Source organism: Simochromis diagramma, unplaced genomic scaffold (assembly GCF_900408965.1).
Source record: "Simochromis diagramma unplaced genomic scaffold, fSimDia1.1 OVJJ01000091.1, whole genome shotgun sequence".
Taxonomy (NCBI): Eukaryota; Metazoa; Chordata; class Actinopteri; order Cichliformes; family Cichlidae; genus Simochromis; species Simochromis diagramma.
The window spans coordinates 1,235,367-1,256,928 of NW_024386901.1; the positions used below are offsets into that span (position 1 = coordinate 1,235,367).

The 21,562-nt window shown below is 40.5% G+C and overlaps 3 protein-coding genes across 3 annotated transcripts; 1 reads left to right on the forward strand and 2 right to left on the reverse strand.

The window, feature by feature from the left end:
• Nucleotides 1-50: 50 nt before the first annotated feature.
• Nucleotides 51-2,065, reverse strand: LOC120735353 (cytochrome c oxidase copper chaperone). Its single transcript, XM_040034698.1, has 4 exons — nucleotides 1,949-2,065; nucleotides 926-1,051; nucleotides 731-841; nucleotides 51-217 (listed from the first exon to the last, which is right to left on the reverse strand). Exons 2-3 carry the CDS (start codon nucleotides 1,042-1,044, stop codon nucleotides 757-759), a joined length of 204 nt encoding a protein of 67 aa, XP_039890632.1. The 5' UTR covers nucleotides 1,045-1,051; nucleotides 1,949-2,065; the 3' UTR covers nucleotides 51-217; nucleotides 731-756.
• Nucleotides 2,066-7,391: 5,326 nt separating this feature from the next.
• Nucleotides 7,392-15,564, forward strand: hcn5 (hyperpolarization activated cyclic nucleotide-gated potassium channel 5). The gene is made up of 10 exons (XM_040034670.1): nucleotides 7,392-7,840; nucleotides 8,761-8,947; nucleotides 9,520-9,624; nucleotides 9,796-9,933; nucleotides 11,408-11,569; nucleotides 11,760-11,853; nucleotides 11,966-12,093; nucleotides 12,544-12,690; nucleotides 12,970-13,207; nucleotides 13,680-15,564. The coding sequence occupies exons 1-10, from the start codon at nucleotides 7,656-7,658 to the stop codon at nucleotides 13,850-13,852; spliced, it is 1,557 nt and encodes a 518-aa protein (XP_039890604.1). The 5' UTR covers nucleotides 7,392-7,655; the 3' UTR covers nucleotides 13,853-15,564.
• LOC120735343 lies at nucleotides 15,541-21,478 on the reverse strand. The gene is made up of 6 exons (XM_040034685.1): nucleotides 20,864-21,478; nucleotides 20,634-20,738; nucleotides 20,448-20,529; nucleotides 20,129-20,318; nucleotides 18,691-18,894; nucleotides 15,541-16,386 (listed from the first exon to the last, which is right to left on the reverse strand). Exons 3-6 carry the CDS (start codon nucleotides 20,498-20,500, stop codon nucleotides 15,658-15,660), a joined length of 1,176 nt encoding a protein of 391 aa, XP_039890619.1. The 5' UTR covers nucleotides 20,501-20,529; nucleotides 20,634-20,738; nucleotides 20,864-21,478; the 3' UTR covers nucleotides 15,541-15,657.
• Nucleotides 21,479-21,562: the final 84 nt, after the last annotated feature.

Genomic DNA, 21,562 nt, shown 5'->3' on the forward strand with positions numbered 1-21,562 from the left:
TGCAAACCTTAAGATGAGTGCACGACTAATAAAAAACCCTTCACAACAAGTTTATTGCATAGGATTTTTATTCAATGTCACATCAGAATTTCTCAGATTTTGCAGACTTGAAAAAATAGTTTTCGCACAGTTAATCCAACAAAAGGTATAAATAAGAAGTGCAGGGGGGGAGTGAAGAAACAAATACCCAGGGTCACCTTCCACACACAGCAACACACTGCAAGAGACCAAAATGCACACAATCAGCAATTCACATGACTACTACATCACACCTGACGCTGTATGCAAGTGAAAATCTGGAAGATATTTTATTTAAATTGAGATGCCCTAAAAAGAGCTGCCCTGGCAAAAGGGGAAAGCCGTTAAACCCAGTATAAACAAGTAACGCTGATACCACAGTAAGGTCCGGCTTTTTCATGGTTCACAGAAAGGTCAGGTGCCCACTTTCACGCCACACTGACTCTATTCAAACATATATTGAGGCTGTCAAAGCACATTCAACTAGTGGCATGGAAACTCAGTGTGCACCCATCACATGCAAGTTTCATTTCAACAGTATGAATAATAATATTGATAAATGTGTGTCACTCAAAGTTCTTGCAATTCTATTTTTATATTAAAGCTCACAGCAACATGTTCTAGTGTGGTATTTAATCGCTACAAATGACTCTAGTTCTCTAGAAAAATTAAGACACTGGGACTGTTTGAAGTGGTTTTATTCAATACTTACCACACAAGCACGCACAGAAGAACTAGTTAGACCTTGAATCCAAGTGCCCTCATGCAGTCTTTGTGTGCCTCAATAAGGTCCCTGCAGTTTTCCTCTCCCTTTTCAATGATGCTGGTGGAAACAAATATGATGGATGAATAAACATTCTCACTTAAAACGAGAAGACCATTTCAATTTCTCTGGCCAGCTCCTCACCAAGCATCCCTGACTTTCTTTGTTTCTGGACATGCGCAGCATGGCTTCAGTGGCTTCTTCTGCTCTGTGCTCTCAGTCACAGCTGCAGTCCCGACGCTGGCAGCAGACAGGGCTGACATCTTCTGACTGAAACAAGGAAATGAGCTGACTTTTGAGGACTGGCAAACTTTAACCACTGAGTAACATGCATGTATTTTCACTCAGGCTTCATTTAGATTTACACACGTCTTAATCAGCTGACAAACACTTTTCACAGGGATGCTGGAATATGCAACAGGAATTTTTCTTCACATGTCAAATAAAGAGGTGTTAACCGACTGTGATCCCATGAACTGCTTTAGCTTTGTTTTAATATTCAACGAAGGACAAATTGATATTTGACGACTAGAACACGGGATGAGGAAAGCAATGCCACTAAAATACTCCAAACACTCACGGTCCAACCAAAAAGCTCATAATGATACAAAATACAGTTAAATAAAAGAAAAGTGTGAGGATTCGCCAAAGTAAGCCACTATTTTATATTTTTTGGTGTCGCTTCATTATGACGTTTCATAAAACTGCTAATCAACTAATGAAACGTCCTACCATTACATTTATGCCGCTGCTGAAGGGCGCTGAACTGATGCAATGACAAGGTAGTTATGTACTTATGATTAGGTCAACCGGCAAAGTCACCACATGCAACACACAACACATGACTCTGAAGCATCCGAGCCTTCAGAGTTGCTCATAATAATTTAAAACAAATAAACAACAACAAAAAACAAAACCCCACAAACCCTCTGTTTGCCTCAGTGTTGTGGTTTACTAGCTTTATCTAACCCTTGTTGCGTAATGTTACTGTCAGCTAACAAAGTTAGCTCACGGTGGCTAACAGTGATGACATAACTAATAACATACACACAACATACAACATGGCAGACAAGCGTTTCGCCCAAACCTACTCAAGCCGTAATGTAGCAGTTAAGCCTCCTGCTCGTTATTAACGTAGCTAAGCTCTATTGTGTAACGCTCTCTTACTTGTATGGGGAAGCCGACACTGCCGCCAGTACACAGACGATTCACCTTCAATATGGAACTAACATGCGGGAAACACGTGGTCGCCTGTCAAAGTCACGTGACAGTGTCATGTGCCGTGTTAGAGACTTTTGGGAAATGTAGTACTGTATTACCACCAGGCAGACAGGTATGTGAATGTATGGTAAACTTGTTAGACGCATGCTGAAATTATTCTCAGTGCTGAATATTCAAGCATTAACTTATGTGTTGCTTATTTATTGATTGGTTTACCTTTATTAGCTAATTTGATTTTTTTTTTTTTACATTAACTTACATTTAAAATTGAAACCCTTAGCTAAAATAGTTTAAGACGATGCTAAGTTTAAGATTTCTTTTTTAGTTAGTTTGTTAGTTAGTTAGCCAGCTAGTTATCTGTCATATTCCCACACTGGGTCAGGCTATTTCAAATATTCTGTTTGAACTAAAAAGAGGGATCACAAATAGTTATGTCCAACTAATGTCCCCTTTTGATTGTTAAAAGTTTTTCATAGTTAAGGTTTAATTTGGCCAAAAAGACCAAAACAATTGTATTTCTTGTAATAGGTAGGGCATCTATATAGTCCTAAACAATGTAGGACAATACAGGGAGTGCAGAATTATTAGGCAAGTTGCATTTTTGAGGAATAATTTTATTATTGAACAACAACCATGTTCTCAATGAACCCAAAAAACTCATTAATATCAAAGCTGAATGTTTTTGGAAGTAGTTTTTAGTTTGTTTTTAGTTTTAGCTATTTTAGGGGGATATCTGTGTGTGCAGGTGACTATTACTGTGCATAATTATTAGGCAACTTAACAAAAAAACAAATATATACCCATTTCAATTATTTATTTTTACCAGTGAAACCAATATAACATCTCCACATTCACAAATATACATTTCTGACATTCAAAAACAAAACAAAAACAAATCAGCGACCAATATAGCCACCTTTCTTTGCAAGGACACTCAAAAGCCTGCCATCCATGGATTCTGTCAGTGTTTTGATCTGTTCACCATCAACATTGCGTGCAGCAGCAACCACAGCCTCCCAGACACTGTTCAGAGAGGTGTACTGTTTTCCCTCCTTGTAAATCTCACATTTGATGATGGACCACAGGTTCTCAATGGGGTTCAGATCAGGTGAACAAGGAGGCCATGTCATTAGTTTTTCTTCTTTTATACCCTTTCTTGCCAGCCGCGCTGTGGAGTACTTGGACGCGTGTGATGGAGCATTGTCCTGCATGAAAATCATGTTTTACTTGAAGGATGCAGACTTCTTCCTGTACCACTGCTTGAAGAAGGTGTCTTCCAGAAACTGGCAGTAGGACTGGGAGTTGAGCTTGACTCCATCCTCAACCCGAAAAGGCCCCACAAGCTCATCTTTGATGATACCAGCCCAAACCAGTACTCCACCTCCACCTTGCTGGCGTCTGAGTCGGACTGGAGCTCTCTGCCCTTTACCAATCCAGCCACGGGCCCATCCATCTGGCCCATCAAGACTCACTCTCATTTCATCAGTCCATAAAACCTTAGAAAAACCAGTCTTGAGATATTTCTTGGCCCAGTCTTGACGTTTCAGCTTGTGAGTCTTGTTCAGTGGTGGTCGTCTTTCAGCCTTTCTTACCTTGGCCATGTCTCTGAGTATTGCACACCTTGTGCTTTTGGGCACTCCAGTGATGTTGCAGCTCTGAAATATGGCCAAACTGGTGGCAAGTGGCATCTTGGCAGCTGCACGCTTGACTTTTCTCAGTTCATGGGCAGTTATTTTGCGCCTTGGTTTTTCCACACGCTTCTTGCCACCCTGTTGACTATTTTGAATGAAACGCTTGATTGTTCGATGATCACGCTTCAGAAGCTTTGCAATTTTGAGACTGCTGCATCCCTCTGCAAGATATCTCACTATTTTTGACTTTTCTGAGCCTGTCAAGTCCTTCTTTTGACCCATTTTGCCAAAGGAAAGGACGTTGCCTAATAATTATGCACACCTGATATAGGGTGTTGATGTCATTAGACCACACCCCTTCTCATTACAGAGATGCACATCACCTAATATGCTTAATTGGTAGTAGGCTTTCGAGCCTATACGGCTTGGAGTAAGACAACATGCATGAAGAGGATGATGTGGACAAAATACTCATTTGCCTAATAATTCTGCACTCCCTGTATAGTTGAATAAAAGACCCAAATATCACATTACAGATGTAACAACAAGAGAAATGTTGCTAAATAAATTATGAACTATATAACTATAACTGCCTATATTTCCACTGAAAAAATACACATACACATCAAATAAAGAAAGTGATAATATGAAAAATACATTATATATTGACATTTACTTAGACAGTATAAAGAAAATGTGCAAAACCTGCTTGGTATAGAGCACAGAATACATCTGAAAATGTTTCAAACTGTACCTAACCATTTCTTATTATTTTTATTAGTCCTTTATTTATCCAGGTAAAAAAATCTCATTGAGATTAAAAATCTCATTTCCAAGAGAGACCTGGCATCATGGCAACAAAAGTCACATACCACATAGGTATATAACATTTAATTTCTACAGGTGCTAATGCTAAAATGTTCTCAAATTCCCACTATATTATGTTCTTCTGTTTTCTGTTTTGTAGACAGACAGAATTAGTACATTAGAAAAAATGTACAAAGGGCAGCTGACATTTATGATTCAGGATATAATAATAATAATGGATTGGATTTATATAGCGCTTTTCTAGGCACCCAAAGCGCTTTACAATACCACTATTCATTCACTCTCACATTCATACACTGGTGGAGGCAAGCTACAGTTGTAGCCACAGCTGCCCTGGGGCAGACTGACAGAAGCGAGGCTGCCATATCGCGCCATCGGCCCCTCTGGCCAACACCAGTAGGGTAAAGTGTCTTGCCCAAGGACACAACGACCAGGACAGAGAGCCCAGGGATCGAACCGGCGACCTACAGAATTAGTACATTAGAAAAAATGTACAAAGGGCAGCTGACATTTATGATTCAGGATATCAGGTTCATCCACATGGTCGACATCACCAAGCATGAAGTTCTATTGCACCGTGGTATTAATGATATGTCAGTGCTGGATGATTGCAGATTATTGAGTCCAACCTCAAACATTTAACTTTCAAATGTTCACATTTGAGTAGCTGCAACCAGATTTTTTAAAAATATTTTTATCTTAAAAGTTAGAAATAATTTGTTGCAGCATCACGCTTCCTATAAAACCTACGCTTTAGTAATGATCAAGAACGTGTACACTCAGAAAATTAACATCAGCACTGCACAGATTTTATTTTTCTACACAACTCTGTAAGATATTCTGTTGTGTAAGACGCAGTTGCTGCTGGTGGGCGCAATATACACAATGTTGCCTCGGGAGTTTTGGAATATGAAAAATGTTCATTTTCGGACCTGCAGTACCGAAAGGTATGTGTGTGCTTCAACATGTCTACTGGGTCTATTGTGCGTCACCACAACAAAGCAATGCGTAAGCAGCGGCACTGAGTCACTTACTCTAGTTTGAGGGCCAGCTGTGTGCTAGATAAATAAGCAAGTAAGCATATTGTTCTGTGCTGTGATACATGCACTTCCATTTTCTGCAGTCTTTGCTATGCTTTCCACTGTATTACTGTGTATATGACACATATATAAATGCATATGTTGTCTGCAATTTATGCTCAATTTGATCCAAATACTCTTTTGGTGTTCACAAATGGAAGACAGGTGGAGAGCCACAGTTTGAGTCCTGATCGCCCGATGCCTTGTTGTCCAGTTGGCAGAAAACTTTCAGCAGCTTCTGACAAATGTAGGCCTCCTATTTTACTATTGTTTGATTAGTATTTGAAACAGAGAACTTGTGACATACACTGAAAACAAAGAAGGGCAGTTGCAACTAAACTGCAGGTTGGGTTACTCACTGAGCTGCTTTTGTCATGGCTTTCTAACAACCATGCAGTCATCCAAAGCATGCATCGGGGACAATCTGAGGTTCAGTATCTTGAAAAAGAATGAACCGAGTTTCTGATTAGCAAACAACCAAAAGTACCTCCTGAACTACAGATGTCCTGAATGTGTTGTGTATGTTTTAATGCCAGAACTGGAAGTTGAGGTAAATGGCTTACAGAGTGTGTAATGTGTTAAATCCATTGTTTGTATCCTATATTAATATTGTTTTACTTAACTTTACTAAATTAACCATAGCCAAATACACCAAGAAAAAAATATAATACATTCTTAGTCATAGAAAATCACTGGAAAAGCAATTTATGTTGTTTTTGGAATGTCGTAAAAACTAAATTCCTTCCTCACCTTTATTAATTTATTTTGTTTTTGGTTTCAGTAATCATTTCCTCTGAAGCAAACCTACACATCACCGTCACTCAACCAGATCTCTGCCAGACATTGCTTTATTATTTGAAGACATGTAGCCTGAATTCAGTGCTTAACACTTACATGTCAGTGAAAGTGAAAGCTACATCAGTATGACATCCAGTAATCTCGTAAAAGTCTTTTTTTACATTTGAGGTCACAAAGGACTGAAGCCTATTTTAGGACACACACTGAGGGAAAGACACTGTGCACCTGGACAGGTTGGCACAGGTCTAACACACACACACACACACACACACACACACACACACACACACACACACACACACATCAATCACGTCAACAGCATTTCCCTTGCAAATCTGCAAAGTCTGGACTCTAACAGAGAGAATTTTCTTATACACGACCATTTTTATTGTTTCCTGTACCCTTCTCCACAGGGACAGTTGTACAAAGTTATTAAAAAAGATTTCATCTCATAAAATGTAGCTCACATTATTAGACACATCCCATGGCCTAAGCTGCCAGTACTTCACCTTACCCACTGACACGGTCTCTAAGTTAATCCCACTGTGCTGGCACAACCTTTAATATCAGTTTTATTTTTCGTTTGTTAAACTAACAAGTTTGCAATGAATCCCACCCACCCAACAGAGTTCAAAAAAGATCCAGGTAAATCATCTCCAAATTTTCCATTTTGTCATCCAGGGAAATAAATATTTCAGCCTTTGTTTTGTTTTCTGTTACTGATGTGATATGTGCAAACAAACAACATGGGAGCTGGCTCAAAGCTGCATGCATATGTACAGTATCAGGTAACACAGTACAGGGTTTAATTACATCCCCAGTTAGAGGTGGCCCAGGTTGAACTTGTCCCTGTACAGGCTGCCAGATGTATATTTCACATGACAATAATTGCGATCCCTTCCCATCCCCTGTACAGGCACACACCCATCATTGTCTTTGGTATTAATGTGAGCTGGACCTTGCCCTCTTGACACGGCTTGATTTATGTGGGGATGAGACACAGATACTGAATAGTTGATGAGCTGGGTGAAAAAGAAAAGAAGTGCAGGGGGGGAGTGGGGCAGAAATAGAGAGAGGCAGACGGAGAGGGTGCGGAGGGAGGGAGGGATCGAGCAGAAAGGCGGGTATCCACTCGCCTCGCTCCGCGCAGCTTCAATAAGCCCTGAGGTTGGGAGGCTTGTTAGAATATTACCTTGTGACCAATAGGAGAGGTCAGAGCTGGTAGAGTCAGGCTCTACTCATCCTCAGAAGAGGCAGAAGCAGCAGTAGCAGAGGGGAGGATGGCATTCGGCTGATCACAGGGAACTAAAGTTGGCCATGGAGAAATTGAAAGGTCCCAACGTAGCATGCACCAAAGCCAACTGTGGATGGAGAGCCCTGCTTCTCCCGCAACTGAACAGACAGTCCCTGTACGTGTACGGCAGCGAGGTGGCCGTGGAGAAGGAGTGTATCCGACAGCTGGAGAGTGGAGTCTTTGTCATTCACCCTTTCAGCCTCATGAGGTATTTAATATATCTGATAGATTGAGGTCAGTCATGCATATCACTTCCACTGTTTCCTTGGTCTGTCTCTGTAAGTTTTTATAGTTAACCGATTACTTAATTTCTCCCTTACATTTAATGAATAATTATACATGTTATAGTTCAGTTTTTGGAGTATTTACCGGAAATACAAAGGTGCGATGCATTAACTTGTTCCTTTGAATATCATTAGAATAAGTGCATTAATGAAAACAAATATAGATACTGCGTATAGATTTACTGAGTACCATAAGTTTACCATATTACATAAATCACACCGTTGTTGGATGAGACAGAAGAGGAATTCCTCTTGATTCCTCTAGGTTAAACTTTTAAAGTGTTAAATGCTAAACAGTATTTATTCATCCAGTCATTAATTGGCAATGAGAATGATTTTCTTCTGATATCACAATAGAGAAAGCCTTAGAAATAAAGCCGACAATAAGATGCATTATTTTTAGGATAAAAGGAAACAAGTAAATTTTAAAGTGACGCAAGAAACCTAAAAGAATGATCCAAGGTTTATAAGAAATAACCGAGTTAGAAGAAAAATATCAAATGACTTCTTTAAGGAACGCGTTTTCACAGAGAGCTGGTTTTGTATTATATATGCAGGATTGCTAATATTAGTCTGTAAGATGATCAGATGGAGGGAAATTAGAGAGGGAATGAAACAATTGAGATCAGAGAGCAGAGTTATTTGAGCCTGGCAATCGTACCCTGGCTGAGGAGATGTACACTTACATTATCAGAGTATTTAGTGTGCATGAATCGGCTTGCCTTACCGGCTGCCTAATGAGTTCTTTTAGCAAATGATGTGAGACTTTCCACTACACTGTGACATGGAAAATAAGAGTTACTGGAAAGTCACACATATGTTTTTGTGGTCATTCCTCCCCTAGGAGTTACTACATCTTGATCATGATGGTCATCACATTTCTGAACCTGATTGGGATTCCCATGGAGATAGCCTTTCTGGACGGAAACAGCGGGCTGGCATGGGAAGGCTTTAACGTGTTTTCAGACACTTTGTTCCTAATAGATGTGGCACTGAATTTCCGGACGGGGATCATAACCGAGGACGCAGAGGTGAGAGTGGCTATATTCTATTTTCAGACACAATCTGGAAGTCTATAATCCGGGTGCAGACGAGCACATACATTCCATCTCTGCACCATCTGTAATCTACTCGATACACGAAAGGCTAGATTAACGGCATCCCCCTTAGCTCCTGGACACGGGCGAAAACGGCTACTGCTGTTTGATTTTGTAACGGGGATTATGATGTTGTGGATGAATGAGAAGTATAACATTTCAAATTAAGTATTATGCGCAATATATCCTGTTTGTTTTCGCTGGCTCGTGTTTCGTGACTTCTGTCTTCCTAATGGCCCATCTGTGATGTTTTTCCTGTGTTTATTCTCGACCGCACATCTGGTTTTGCCAGATTTACTCTTGGTCTGCTTGAAATATTGATGCATGTGCCTCTGTAACATTTTCAGAACCCTGCCAAGCTCGTCTGACATCACACTCACTTACTTTTGGATGAACTCGCCAAATATTGTTTTAGTTCGAGTGTTAAATTATACATGCGATTGTAGCACATGGTGAACGGCGTCTTCATCTATCTGCTCACTCTGCTGCTCTGTTCTGTTTTACAGGAAGCAATTCTGGATATCAAGCGGATCCGAGTCAGCTACCTGAGGACATGGTTCATTCCAGACGTTATAGCAGCTTTCCCAATTGGCTACATACTGCTGTTTGCGGTAATAATAAAGAGGAAGAGGCAGGAAAAGCCAACACTGTACTTCTTCTGTACTGTATATGTTAGCACTTAGAAAAGCAAGAAAGCGTTGCTGACACTTAAGCAAAGTTATAAATGAGCAAATGAGGTGGATTAAGATTCTAATTGCAGCATTTTTAATGTACAATGTCAGGGACTACATTACCACAACGATGACAACCCCTCCAAGACCAACAAGATGATGAGGATACTGATGTTTGTGCGGATCCTCAGTTTAATCAGGCTGGCTCGAGTCTCCAGGCTGGTCCGGTTCTTCAACGAAGTGGAGAAAGTAAGTTTAAATGCCAGATAGTCGTCAAAGCTCACCTCTGAAATTCAATCAGCCTTTCTCCTCCCTGCTGCCGATACTTTACGACACCGGGCTCTAGTGACAAATCTGACACTTAGCAATGTCATGCTCGTGCACTGATGGGCAATATGCTTATTTTCTAAGTGAATTTGCCTGTCGGTGTTTAGTAAACAGTAAATACAGAAACACTGGGCTCAATCAACATGGGTTTATGTAACAAATGGTCAATATAATGACAGTTTCATATAGAACAACACTGTTATCTCTCTGGCAAGGTGTTTTTATTGCATTATCTATGTTTGTTTATAAACTGGTAGTTGCAACAATAAATGGTTTGTAGTGTGTGTTTTGTTGGGGGTTCCCATAAATCCTGGAAACTTTATGCTGTGCTTTAGCTGTCTTTCTCTTTTGATGAAAGCTGCCTGTCTCATCTCTAACAGATCGTGCAGCCAAAAGTCTGGGCTCTGTTCAGGAATCAGATCATGTTAGAGTGGCAGGCTGAGGGTTAATGTAGTGTTTTATCAACACATCGCTCGCGTTTTGGAGGTGTTCTTGTTGCAGTAAGCTTTTCGTCTATTCTCTTGTCCGTTGTGGCAGTTTGTGGCATAAATATCTGTGGGTAGTGTGCTTTTAACTGACTGGTAAATTAGGTTTGGATCAAGAAATCTGTCCTTAGAGCATATTTTGAGTTTATCAAAAAACATTATCTTTTTTTCTGAAGTCACATTAAGCTAGAAATACAAGCAGTTGAATGATCAAACATGTACATTTGCACAAGAAAATGATTACACCATTAGCCCACGTGTTCCTCATAGTTCACACATCAACGTCCCACTCCAACTTTGAGCTTGTCTTCTTACAGCAGTCGTGTTCTCTCAGCCTTCCTTTGCAATTACCATTATTTTACTTGCAAATAAAGTCCATTACATATATTTTACTCTCCACTTGTGTAGGGTTGGGGCCAGCTGTGATAGGGTGAGAGGCAAGGTACACCTTAGTTAGGTCATCAGACCCATCACAGGGCTAACAAATGAGGTGGTTAAGAGCTAGGCTCACTTACAGCCTAGCTCCTCATGTTTCTCGTACCATCTGACCTCGCTGTATTGAAGTGATCGTGCAATGTTGTATATTTCAACAATGAACAATACTATTAAAGTAAGACCTGGGTTCTAATAAACCAGAACGATAAAAAGGTCAAATTGATCCTTCAAGCTTGCCCAATAAATAACTAAATCATGGCTGTTCCACACCCCAAAACAACAACATTCATATTCACTCACTGTAACAGTGAGTGAATATGAATCCTTAATACAGTAGAAAGAGCTGGCTGACCCTAAAACAAGTGTACACCCTGTTTGCTGCTGCAAAGATGTCCACTCGGTCAAACACTCTATCAGTACAGTGTAATGCTGTGTATTACCCGCTGACCAAGTGTCGTGTACCCTTTTCCTGACAGGTGTCAAATGCAAACCTGGAGGTGGTTCGCCTGTTCATCCGCATCATGTCTCTCTTCACAATGATTTTCCTGCTGTGCCACTGGAACGGATGCATCCAGTATTTTGTGCCTATGCTGGAGGAGTTTCCCAACGACTGCTGGGTCCGCAAAGAAAACCTGATGGTGAAGCTCATTTTACACATCAGTGCTTACTGAGATGTTTTGTAGCTCTCGCTTTGTCTTCAATGTAGACAATTAAGGACTGTAAAAATGCAATAATGAGAAAAAGAGAAAAAAAATTAACAATGTTAACCTAGAAGCCTGTCTTACGATGATAAATAATAGACAATAATGATTGAACCTTTCCTTTCAGAATGCCACGGTCATCGTTAAGTACTCATGGGGTGTTTTCCGAGCTCTCTCCCAGATGATTGCTCTCTCTTATGGCTCTATGGACGCTCCAACAAGTTAGGAGTTTAAGTTTTCTTTCTCTGCCACTTTAAAAAGCAAATATGATCTATATTCTCCCTCAGATGTGAACACTCAACTGCACTGGCATGTCTTTGTTTTGTTCTCTAGATTATGTTGAAATGTGGATCGTCATGGTCAGCATGGTGTCCGGATGTCTGATGTACACCGTCCTCGTGGCCAATGCGACAGCCATGATCGCCAACCTTGACCCAGCAGCCAAGGAGTACAAGAGCAAGGTCTTCATGGGTGACACTTATACTCCTTAAACAGCAAGTACAGTGTAGAAATAAACAGGTTAAACCGACTAAAAATGGGGGGGAAGCATTGCACAGTATATACTTTCTGCTCGGCTAAGATGCCCTAAGCAACTAAAGCCATGATTTAGTTCCTGGCTCACCAAACCTTTGTCATTCCTCTACTTTCTGTCAATTCTACCTGAATTCTATCGGAAATAATAGAAATTAGCAGTAGTGAAAATATATTGATGAGTTCCTTTCAATATATGTAATTTCTAAATGAATTTTTTTCCTGATTAATTTAGACTTTTTGTAGTTAGATTGAACTTTTATTGACCAGCAATCACTTATCGTTATTCTGAATTCAATTGTTCAAGTAATATATTTAAAACTTATGATATAATCTATACATGGTAATCTAATGTAATATATTCTATCCATCTTCAACAGATGAGCCGTTTGGAGCACTACATGGCCTTCATGAAGCTCCCTCCAGAGTTGCAGCTTCGCATCAACAACTACTACCAGGCTCGCTATGGAGGGAAGTGGTTTGATGAGAAGGACGTCATGGACACCGTGTCCTCAGCACTCAAAGAGGTATAGATGGGGTTATTGCTAATCTCCAAACTGGCTGAGATTGATTTGTTTTGGTTGATCTCATATTGATATCTATATGAGATGTCATCCTCATACATACAGATTCACAGTTATGCTTTTGTGTATCTTGGTCACATTCACTCAGTGTACATAAATATCTGTTTTTCATTCATTCTTTAATCTTGCCTGAACTGAGTGTGATTTGTTGTTTCTTAGCTCACGTCTATCTTCATTTGTCATACCAAGCTTTGTGTTTGTTCATTTGTGTATATTTTTCAGCAAATTGTGACAGTGATGTGCAGCCGGCTGCTGAGAAAGGTGCCGATGTTTCAGAACAGAGATCAAAGCTTTATCAACACCGTCCTCCTCAAACTGCAGTACGAGGTTTTCCAGGAAGGAGACATCATCGTCCGACAGAATGTCCCGGGCGACCGCATGTTCTTCATCGATCACGGCCAGGTCCTTGTGGAGACCGATTCCTATGAAAGGGAACTGTGTGATGGAGACTTCTTTGGAGGTGAGTTGGATTTACTCAAATATACGTAGTTGTTGCCGGTGTCTAATAATAATTCATGAGCTCTAAGACAGGCCTTGCAAAACAATTAAAAAAATAACTGGTGATGGTTAGGGGTTCAATTTTAGGCATGTGTCATGTGTTTAATTTGAAAAGTTTCCAAATTATTTCCTCTGCAGAATATTTATTATTTGTTTTTTTTTGTTGCCATTTGTGTTTTAGAAGAACAGTGTTGAACCAAAGTGATTAAATCTTCTCCTTTTTTTGCCAATTTGGCTGACTTCTTTAATTCTCCATCATTACATGTGCACACTTCCAAATCTTTTTGGCAGCAGATCTCTGCGACGTTTAAAGCTTAGCAGGCCTCCCTCGGACAACTCAGCTTTAATTTAGGATTAATTGTCAGATCTCATCCCCGTCATGAGATTTTATTTGCTCATTAACCACAGTCTTACGGACCCTTCTGTGTGTACAGAGACATGTGTGCTGAACAAGGGCAAACATCTGGCCACAGTGAAAGCACTGACCGACTGCCAGTGTTTCTCTCTGTCCTGGGACGACTTTCAGAATGCGCTGGAGGGCTTCCCAGATGTCAGGAAGGACTTGGAAAAAATGGCTCTGCTCAACTCTGATGGTGGACTCGTGTAAGAACAAAAACAGCCCTTGGAATTACAGTATTACCTAAAAGGACGACGCGTTTCTTGGGCATTTTAGGTAGTTGCGTCATGGACCATGAGACTCACCCACATGGACGCCAGTTGGACTCTTATTCAAGGACATTATGGAAAGTTTTAAAGTCTTTCAATCTAGGAATTATTATGTCTGCTGATCCAACAGTTATCAGTAATAAACAACAGTAAACATGGTGAAGGATTTGATCTCAGCCACCTTCTTCTCCGTATCCTAGTAATGAAGCTTATCCTGGTTTAGTGTTTACATGGAACACAGAGAAATCTGGTCATTCACATCCTTATGGTCATAGGAAATACTTATCATTAATTCATCTTTGCTGTAGGCTGTATGCACATGTGCCTGCTAGCCTTTCACCCTTCCACTATCTTTTTCATTTTGAAAGACAACACTTACGCTATATAAACTAGCCATTTTTGTTGCTAGGCAAATCGTTTCTGTTACGTCAGCTGTATAGGTAAGCAGCAACAAGAAACTGGGCACTCCGGCTATTATAGGATTTCTCTAGACTGGGGTAAGTTCTTAGACAGGTTATGGAAATAAACAGGATTTTACATTCATACTAAAATACTCAGTCAGTGCATATTATTTGTGGCAAAAGAATAAAAATTTGGTCAAATGTAAGCAATAAGGAGAGCAGTAGTTTTACACTAATTTGGCTGTTGGAGGAACTTATTTATGCAAAAGGCATACAGTAAAATTATTGCCAATTTTTTCAAATAGTTATCACAGTTAGGGACTGTTGTGGAGGGCTACACCAATAATAACAAATAATTAGTGCGGCCATCTGGAACAGTCCGTATCTCATGTGGTCCCTTGGAAAAACGAAATGCCCACCACTGCTTTAGACCAGCTGTTTTATCTTTGATCTACCTGTGAGTGCTCCTGTTCATGATGGATGTTTTGCCTCAAAACAGTCGTAGTGTGGCTAATCGTGAATATGCACTTTTGACTGTCTGATTTTTTGGGTTCTTAACCTCTTTGAACTTTTTATTCCCAGATCTCAGCAATTACATTTACTGCCATGTTAACAGCTCTGCACTGTGCACAGTAAAGACACTAACTTTTGGTTGATGAAATGTTGAGTTTCTCAGGTATTTGGCTTTAAACTATTAGACAAAGAGAAATTTTGGTCTTGTGCTCCTCAGGTGACCATAGTAATAAAAATCTTCATGCAGTCCAGCTCAGATTTTATTTAAATATTTTAAAATGATGAGCTAAAAAATTATGATCACCTCTCTAATATGCTCCGCCCTGTGGTTATCTGGCACTTTGTGGCAGATCCTCAAAGTCCTGTGAGTTGCAAAGCGGCGCCAACGTGAATCCAAAAACGTTCCCTCAAACCTACTGTCACCAGGTGACAATAGGTTTGAGGGAAGTTGTTACTAAAGTGTTCCGACCCAGTTGTCTGGCCATCGTGATAAAAACCTGGTCCTAGTCACAGACTCTCAGGTCTACACATGCAACTTTTCTCCCACATTCAACAAAATGACTGTGAGATCACTTATTGTCTAATATAGCTCAGAGAATCATTTCATCTGTGATTGGTTGTAATGTTTTAGCTCATCTGTGTAGATAAGACCCAAGTTTTAATAAACTGGACTTTAGCCATAAAGCAAGGCAAATACTCGTGCATGTTGTTTTTCTCTAAAATAATATTTATTTAGAGGCAATAGTACACAAGATATCCACCAACAAATCTAAAGCTGATAGTGTAGCAGAATTATGAAACATGTGCATGAGACCAGCAGACGATCTCTCTTTCATCCAAACACACACACGGTGCCTGAGGCCAGCCGGTGTTTGTACTCATAGAGGTAGTAGGAGGCTTGAGGGAAGTTGCATTTCATCTCCATCCTGCCCGGAACAACATGGACGGCCACACCAGATCCCAACCCCTCCTGCAGCTTCTTCAGCATGCGGGAAGCCAGGTAGCGCCTAGCCCTGCCTGGGTCTTCTTCTATGGAAGCGTACACCTCAGGTGGTGGGTTGGGGATCTTCCATTCCAAATCCACGATGAGCTGGTGGATGCGGCTTTTATCCAGTGTAGTGGGTGTGTCCCGGTAGCACGCCACCACATGGGGGATAGGAGCTTCAGATGCCACGGAAAGCAAATTGCCAGGCTGTCGTTCTGTCGCTTCACCTTCATTTTCTCCTCCTTCCTCCTCCTCCTCCTCCTTGGGTCCCACAGCGGGGTGGAGCATCACCGCCCAGCGCAGCCAATCGTAATTCTTCTCCAGGGTTTTCAGGATGCTCCCTGCCGCCTCGTCTGGGGGCAATCGGTTGTGGACGGCCTCCTGCAGCTGCTGCCGTATATCCTCTTCCGCCTGCTCCAGGAAGTAGCCTAAGCAGCGACCTCCCGTGTTCTTCATTTTCCTGTACAGGGCGCCCATACGGTCAGACCAGCTCTTGATAAGCAGAGCCTGGTCTCTTCCTGTTAGGGAAGCTTGAGTGAAGAGGCAGAGCAGACCAGTGCCCAGGACAAAATTTATCTGTCAGAAGAAAGAGGAGAAAAAGAACGTGAACATGTGAAAGTGTCCATGACCCATAAATCCTTTAGCCAGCATTTTAGTCTGAGAAAGTGGAACCACAGGAACAAAACAGCTCTTTAATAAACATGCTTTTTGCCTTTAAATGGTGTAAATACACCTCACCCTAACCCTGTATGTTGAAAAAAATGACAATGCACATGACAAACTGACTGTTCTCCTGTGACCCAGTCACCTTTCTGAGTAACAGCTGTAATTCATAATAAAATCACTGCTCGCAAGGCTTTAACAAACCTGACCTTTATGAGTAAGGCCTACACCAAAAAAGCACTATGTGGATATCCAGTGTTAGTCAGGCTCCTTTAGTGACAACACAGAGGGTTCTTATAATAATAATATCAATAATAATCAAAGCATTATTATTTCAGGTTTGGGTAATTATCTTATGTAGATGTAAGATTTTGTCTGGTTTAAGACAAAATGACATCGCCTTGGTTCTTGTTTCAGCACCAGAAGCATAATCACAGCAGATTACGTTATCACCTAAAATATGTTTATCTATGATAAGTTCTTCAAGGTTAAAGAAACTTGGCTGTAGTTTCTTTGATTAGCAAGGTCGGGCTCTTCAGGCTTGACCACATGATTTGCAGCCATGACTTTGATTACTATAGTTGGTTCAAAATGTCCTTCTCTCAAAGTAAACCCTGCAGCTATATACACTGTGTGCAAAATAAGCTCCGTTTTCTCATTTTTATTGTTCATGTTACTTTACTATTTAAACCACACCATGAGGGCACATTTTGCAACTATCATTTCACATCAGTTAGCTCGCCGTGCTTTTATATAAGTGCACTTGTGCCAATCAGTCCTTGAAAAGAGAAACGTGCAAACAAATTTACTCATTCGGCACCGTTTACAAGCAGAAGCTGCTTCAGCATTAAGGCTAATCCACACTTAAGCCCTTTAATAAGTGGACTCTGGACTGATTTGACTTTCTTGGATGGAAACTCTTCTCTTCACTGCGGTGATGACTGAAGAAAACAACTGTTCTAAACGGACAAGCAGCGCAAAGTGTGCACACTTCCTTTAACACCGTCTTACATTTTGTTTATAACAAGGAGGTCAGTGCTGACCCCACACAGCCAATTATGGTTTAAAGATAATCATCTAACTGCTTTTATATAACAAACAAGCCTGTGACTTCTGGGAGATTCATTTCCTGTAAAATTGGACAGTTGTTATATAGCAGACTGGCTCTGTGTGTCTTGCCAAGGGGAATGACAGATGGACTAAAGGACCCACAGTGACCATCAGGTCACTTTTAAATGTAAGAAATAGAAAAAAAGAAGTCTGTTTGATTCTGTGCATAATGGAGGAAAATGCTTTTATGGTAATAAAACCAGTAACCTTTCAGTTTCTTTACAAGAAACTAATGATTTTTTAATTTTAGCTTTAAAGCCTGAGCTCTTCATCCATCGAAGCAAGCGACAGAACACATTTGTTCCCAGCACAGGCAAAGGTGGAATTTGCTGACTCAGCTCACGAGAAAGACAAGAGAAGGTCACAGCGCCGCAGATTAAATATTCAGTTTATTTTCATAGCAAGAAGACAGATGCAGCATGCTTCATTCCCCACGGGACCTCAGTGCCTTTCTGTCACATTTATCTTTTTTGCTATGAAAACTAATAGTTAATCTGGTACAGCTGTGTTTCTCACTGCATTTTCCTCTCCTGCATTTTTTCCATAACTCGTTCTCAGTGGGATTGGATATATTTGTGCTGTTATATATGTGACTGCATCTAACATAGAGTCTTCATTTTTGGATCTTATATAATGAAGTTCCAGGATTGTTTTTTAATTATATATTTTTTTCCTTTCTCTTGGTTTGTACTGGATTGGAGATTTGTATTTACGGGATACCAAACTGCTTTAGACCTTGAAACTGAGGGCGTGTTGAAAAAGTGACCAGTTCTTTTTTTTTTTCCAGACTGTCCTTCAATGGGCTGTTTGAAGTATTTTGGGGGTGAGGTTCGAAGCAAATTTATGTTTGATTAGGGGACCAAATAATGCATTTTGCCAGTGAAGGTTCTCACAAAGATAAATGTGCCAAAAAAAAGTGTGTGTGCATTTGTGCATAAGATTGCACAAACCTCACCTCAGGCTTGCGTGCTTGTGCATAATGAAAGTCAAATAAGAAAAAAATGAAACTTTAATGACCCCGACTCCCTGCAGCCAAATGAGTTAATCACAAATACCCCTCCACACCAAGCACCAACCTTCCACAATCAGCATTGCACATCCACTAACCTTGACGCAGAACTCGCTCAGCTCCCAGCGTTTGGGCTTGCGGCTCAGTATGACCTCCTCCAGCAGTGGGGGCTGGTCTGTCAGCGCCGACACTCCCATTAGACGATTGTAGAGTGCTGTTAGCTGCCTCTCCAGCCGGTAATCCTGCACGTACTGCAGGAACACCTCAGTCTCCTTCTTGGTGAAGTCTGACTGGGCCCTAACCTAAAACAAGAGGAGATGGAGTGCATCTAAAACCCAGTGGTTCGGGGTAATAATAAACTCTATACTTCAGTTTACTACAGGTCAAATAAAAAACATGGCATTTTCCTTTAATATGAAGGAATGTTAGTAAATAATCTGGACAAGGACACATAAAGCTTTTCCGGTTCTCACACTCAACACCTTTTCTATCAATTTAGGTGTTTGCACTCACATTTGGCAGCTTTTAGCTGATGAAGAGTCTCATTATCTCTCATCCGTTCACTCCAAAAATAACCAGCCACCCAGAAAATGACAGTGGGTAAACGTTTCCATGAATTCATTTGCTGCCTGTGTTTTTGTTACCACCCCACCTTGCCACCCTATCCACCACCAGCACCAAATCCAAATACCTGTAAACTTATGACATAACCAAATGCCACACTTAGCCGCGGAAATAATTAAAGAGAAAAATAGAAGGCGTAAGCCTGTTAATACGAGTCAGTAGACATGAGCAGATGCTTTAATCATACATCTGGTCCCATATTTTTACATAATACACTCACAGTGATGAATTCAAATGCAGTCCCAGTGTAAGCGTAGGGGTCTTTGTGCTTTACTTTTAAATATTTGTACTCTTCAGGCTTTATATATGTCAATTTATTGCCATAATACTGTTTTACATCCACCAGTGCTTCCAAGTCCTTCACCTTGTTTTCAGACAATTTGATTAAAAAGACACTTCCCAGGATTAATTTCACCTTAGAGAACTGACGGTGAAGCTAGCAATTGAAAATTTGGCCCAGGTTTTGATAAATAAACCTGCTTCCAGTCAGAATAGGGTCCACAGGTTGGAAACTTCACATATATTAGACTATAGGCGTATGTAAGAAAAGTGTTTTGAGTAGAAAAGGAGAGCACAGGCAGGATTTCTTTTTAGCATTTTTTAAATTTTCTTTGATTTTAATTGTGGATTATTCAGTCTGTGTTTGGTTTTATGTTAATGTATTTATTTATTTGTCTGTCATGGGATCAGTGAATAAAGATAAAATGTTCACGTCCCAGAACTTGAGGCATGATGTTCCAGTTGATCCTTTTATCTGCATACCCATTAAATAATTATATAATAAAATTATCACCATTGCTAATGAAATACTTGCTTTTATAGTCTCTTTTCTAGACTTTGCATCATTTATTCAGCTATATTACACAACCTTGCACATAAAATTGTGTTTATGAGGTCGTAGAGTTTTCTCACCGCAGTGCCCAGCTGGTAGTACACCACAGCCAGGTCGTTCTCCAGCTGATGGACCTCCTGGTCCTTCAGCAGGCCGTAGCTCGTTGCTCCCAGCTCCTGGTCGATGTGGTCCAAGTTCTTCTTGGCCAGCTCAGTCTCCTCTTGTGTAGCACTGCCACCAAGATAGGAACAGATGCCCTGGACCAAGACCCTGTGCACAGCAAGTAAGTAAAGACACTCCTGGTTTAGCCCCCCCCAAAAAAGACAAAAAAACGTTTCTATATAACAATAAGTTTGCATAGCTACAATGTGAATTATCATGTCAAAGAGGAAAACCCACCTCACAGTCTGCATGTAGCCCACTGGCTCCAAAACCTTTCCAAACATCGCCATGGCTCCTGAGCTGTCCTCTGGAAGGTTATCTAAGGAGAAAATGAACAGTTGAGATTTAGAAATGATGGAAGTTGGTGTAAATCACTGTGACATTTACCAGATCAAAAATCCTCTGGTTCTTTTTACACCTCACCTCGCTTGTTTGGTGTGCAGGTTTGTGCTGACCTTCACAGTGCGCTATTTATATACAATCAGTGTATATCTGATAAGCGCCTTCCACCTACAATACCTTTTTGAACTTGAGAGGAAGAAAAAAGTGATGCGTACAGATTAATGTAAAGCTAGATTAACATTTGTGAAATGCTGAGAGGTGCATGTTCACCTGTGCACATGTATTGCAGGTGTTATATTTTCACATAATACCTGTATAAATAGTACATGTCATTTTCCAATCGTTTAGTCCAGTGCAGATCCAGGCTGTGGAGACAAACACAAGATCCTCTATTCATCAGAGGTTTCCTGGGTTCAGTTTCTCTGGGTCTATACAGCTCCATCTCCTGGCTGCATGGTCTCAGTATTTAACCTTTTATCCGGGTTATTTCTGGGGCATGTGGAGCCAAACAATATTGACATCTCTTTAAAATGGAGGCAACTGAATGTGTTAATATAGACCTGGAGCATTATCTCACATTAAAGGAGGGGTCATCTTCTATTTATCCTGAAATATAGCATTGCAGACTATTCAAAATAACATATACTGTACAAAAAAGCGCATCTAATCTTTATACTTGCTACACATGATATCCTTCTCTGTTCCATTCTGTTTATCTGCACAGCATTTTGAATTGAATTCTCCAGAAACATCTTCTGATGTAGGTTGCATAAAAGGTCAGGGAGTATTAAGACAAAAGCAACGTTGAAATGGAGTCAAGTCGATTAAACAATATAATAAATATTTCAGTGTCACAATGCCGAGCACGATATGAAGACGTAACCATATACTCATGCCACTAAAATGCGCTGTCAAATAGAAAAATATCAAACGTTCGTCAGTTTTACCTTGTCTGTTAACACAGGGGGCGCGAATAAAACCCTTTGCACGTTAAACACTAAAACCCAAGA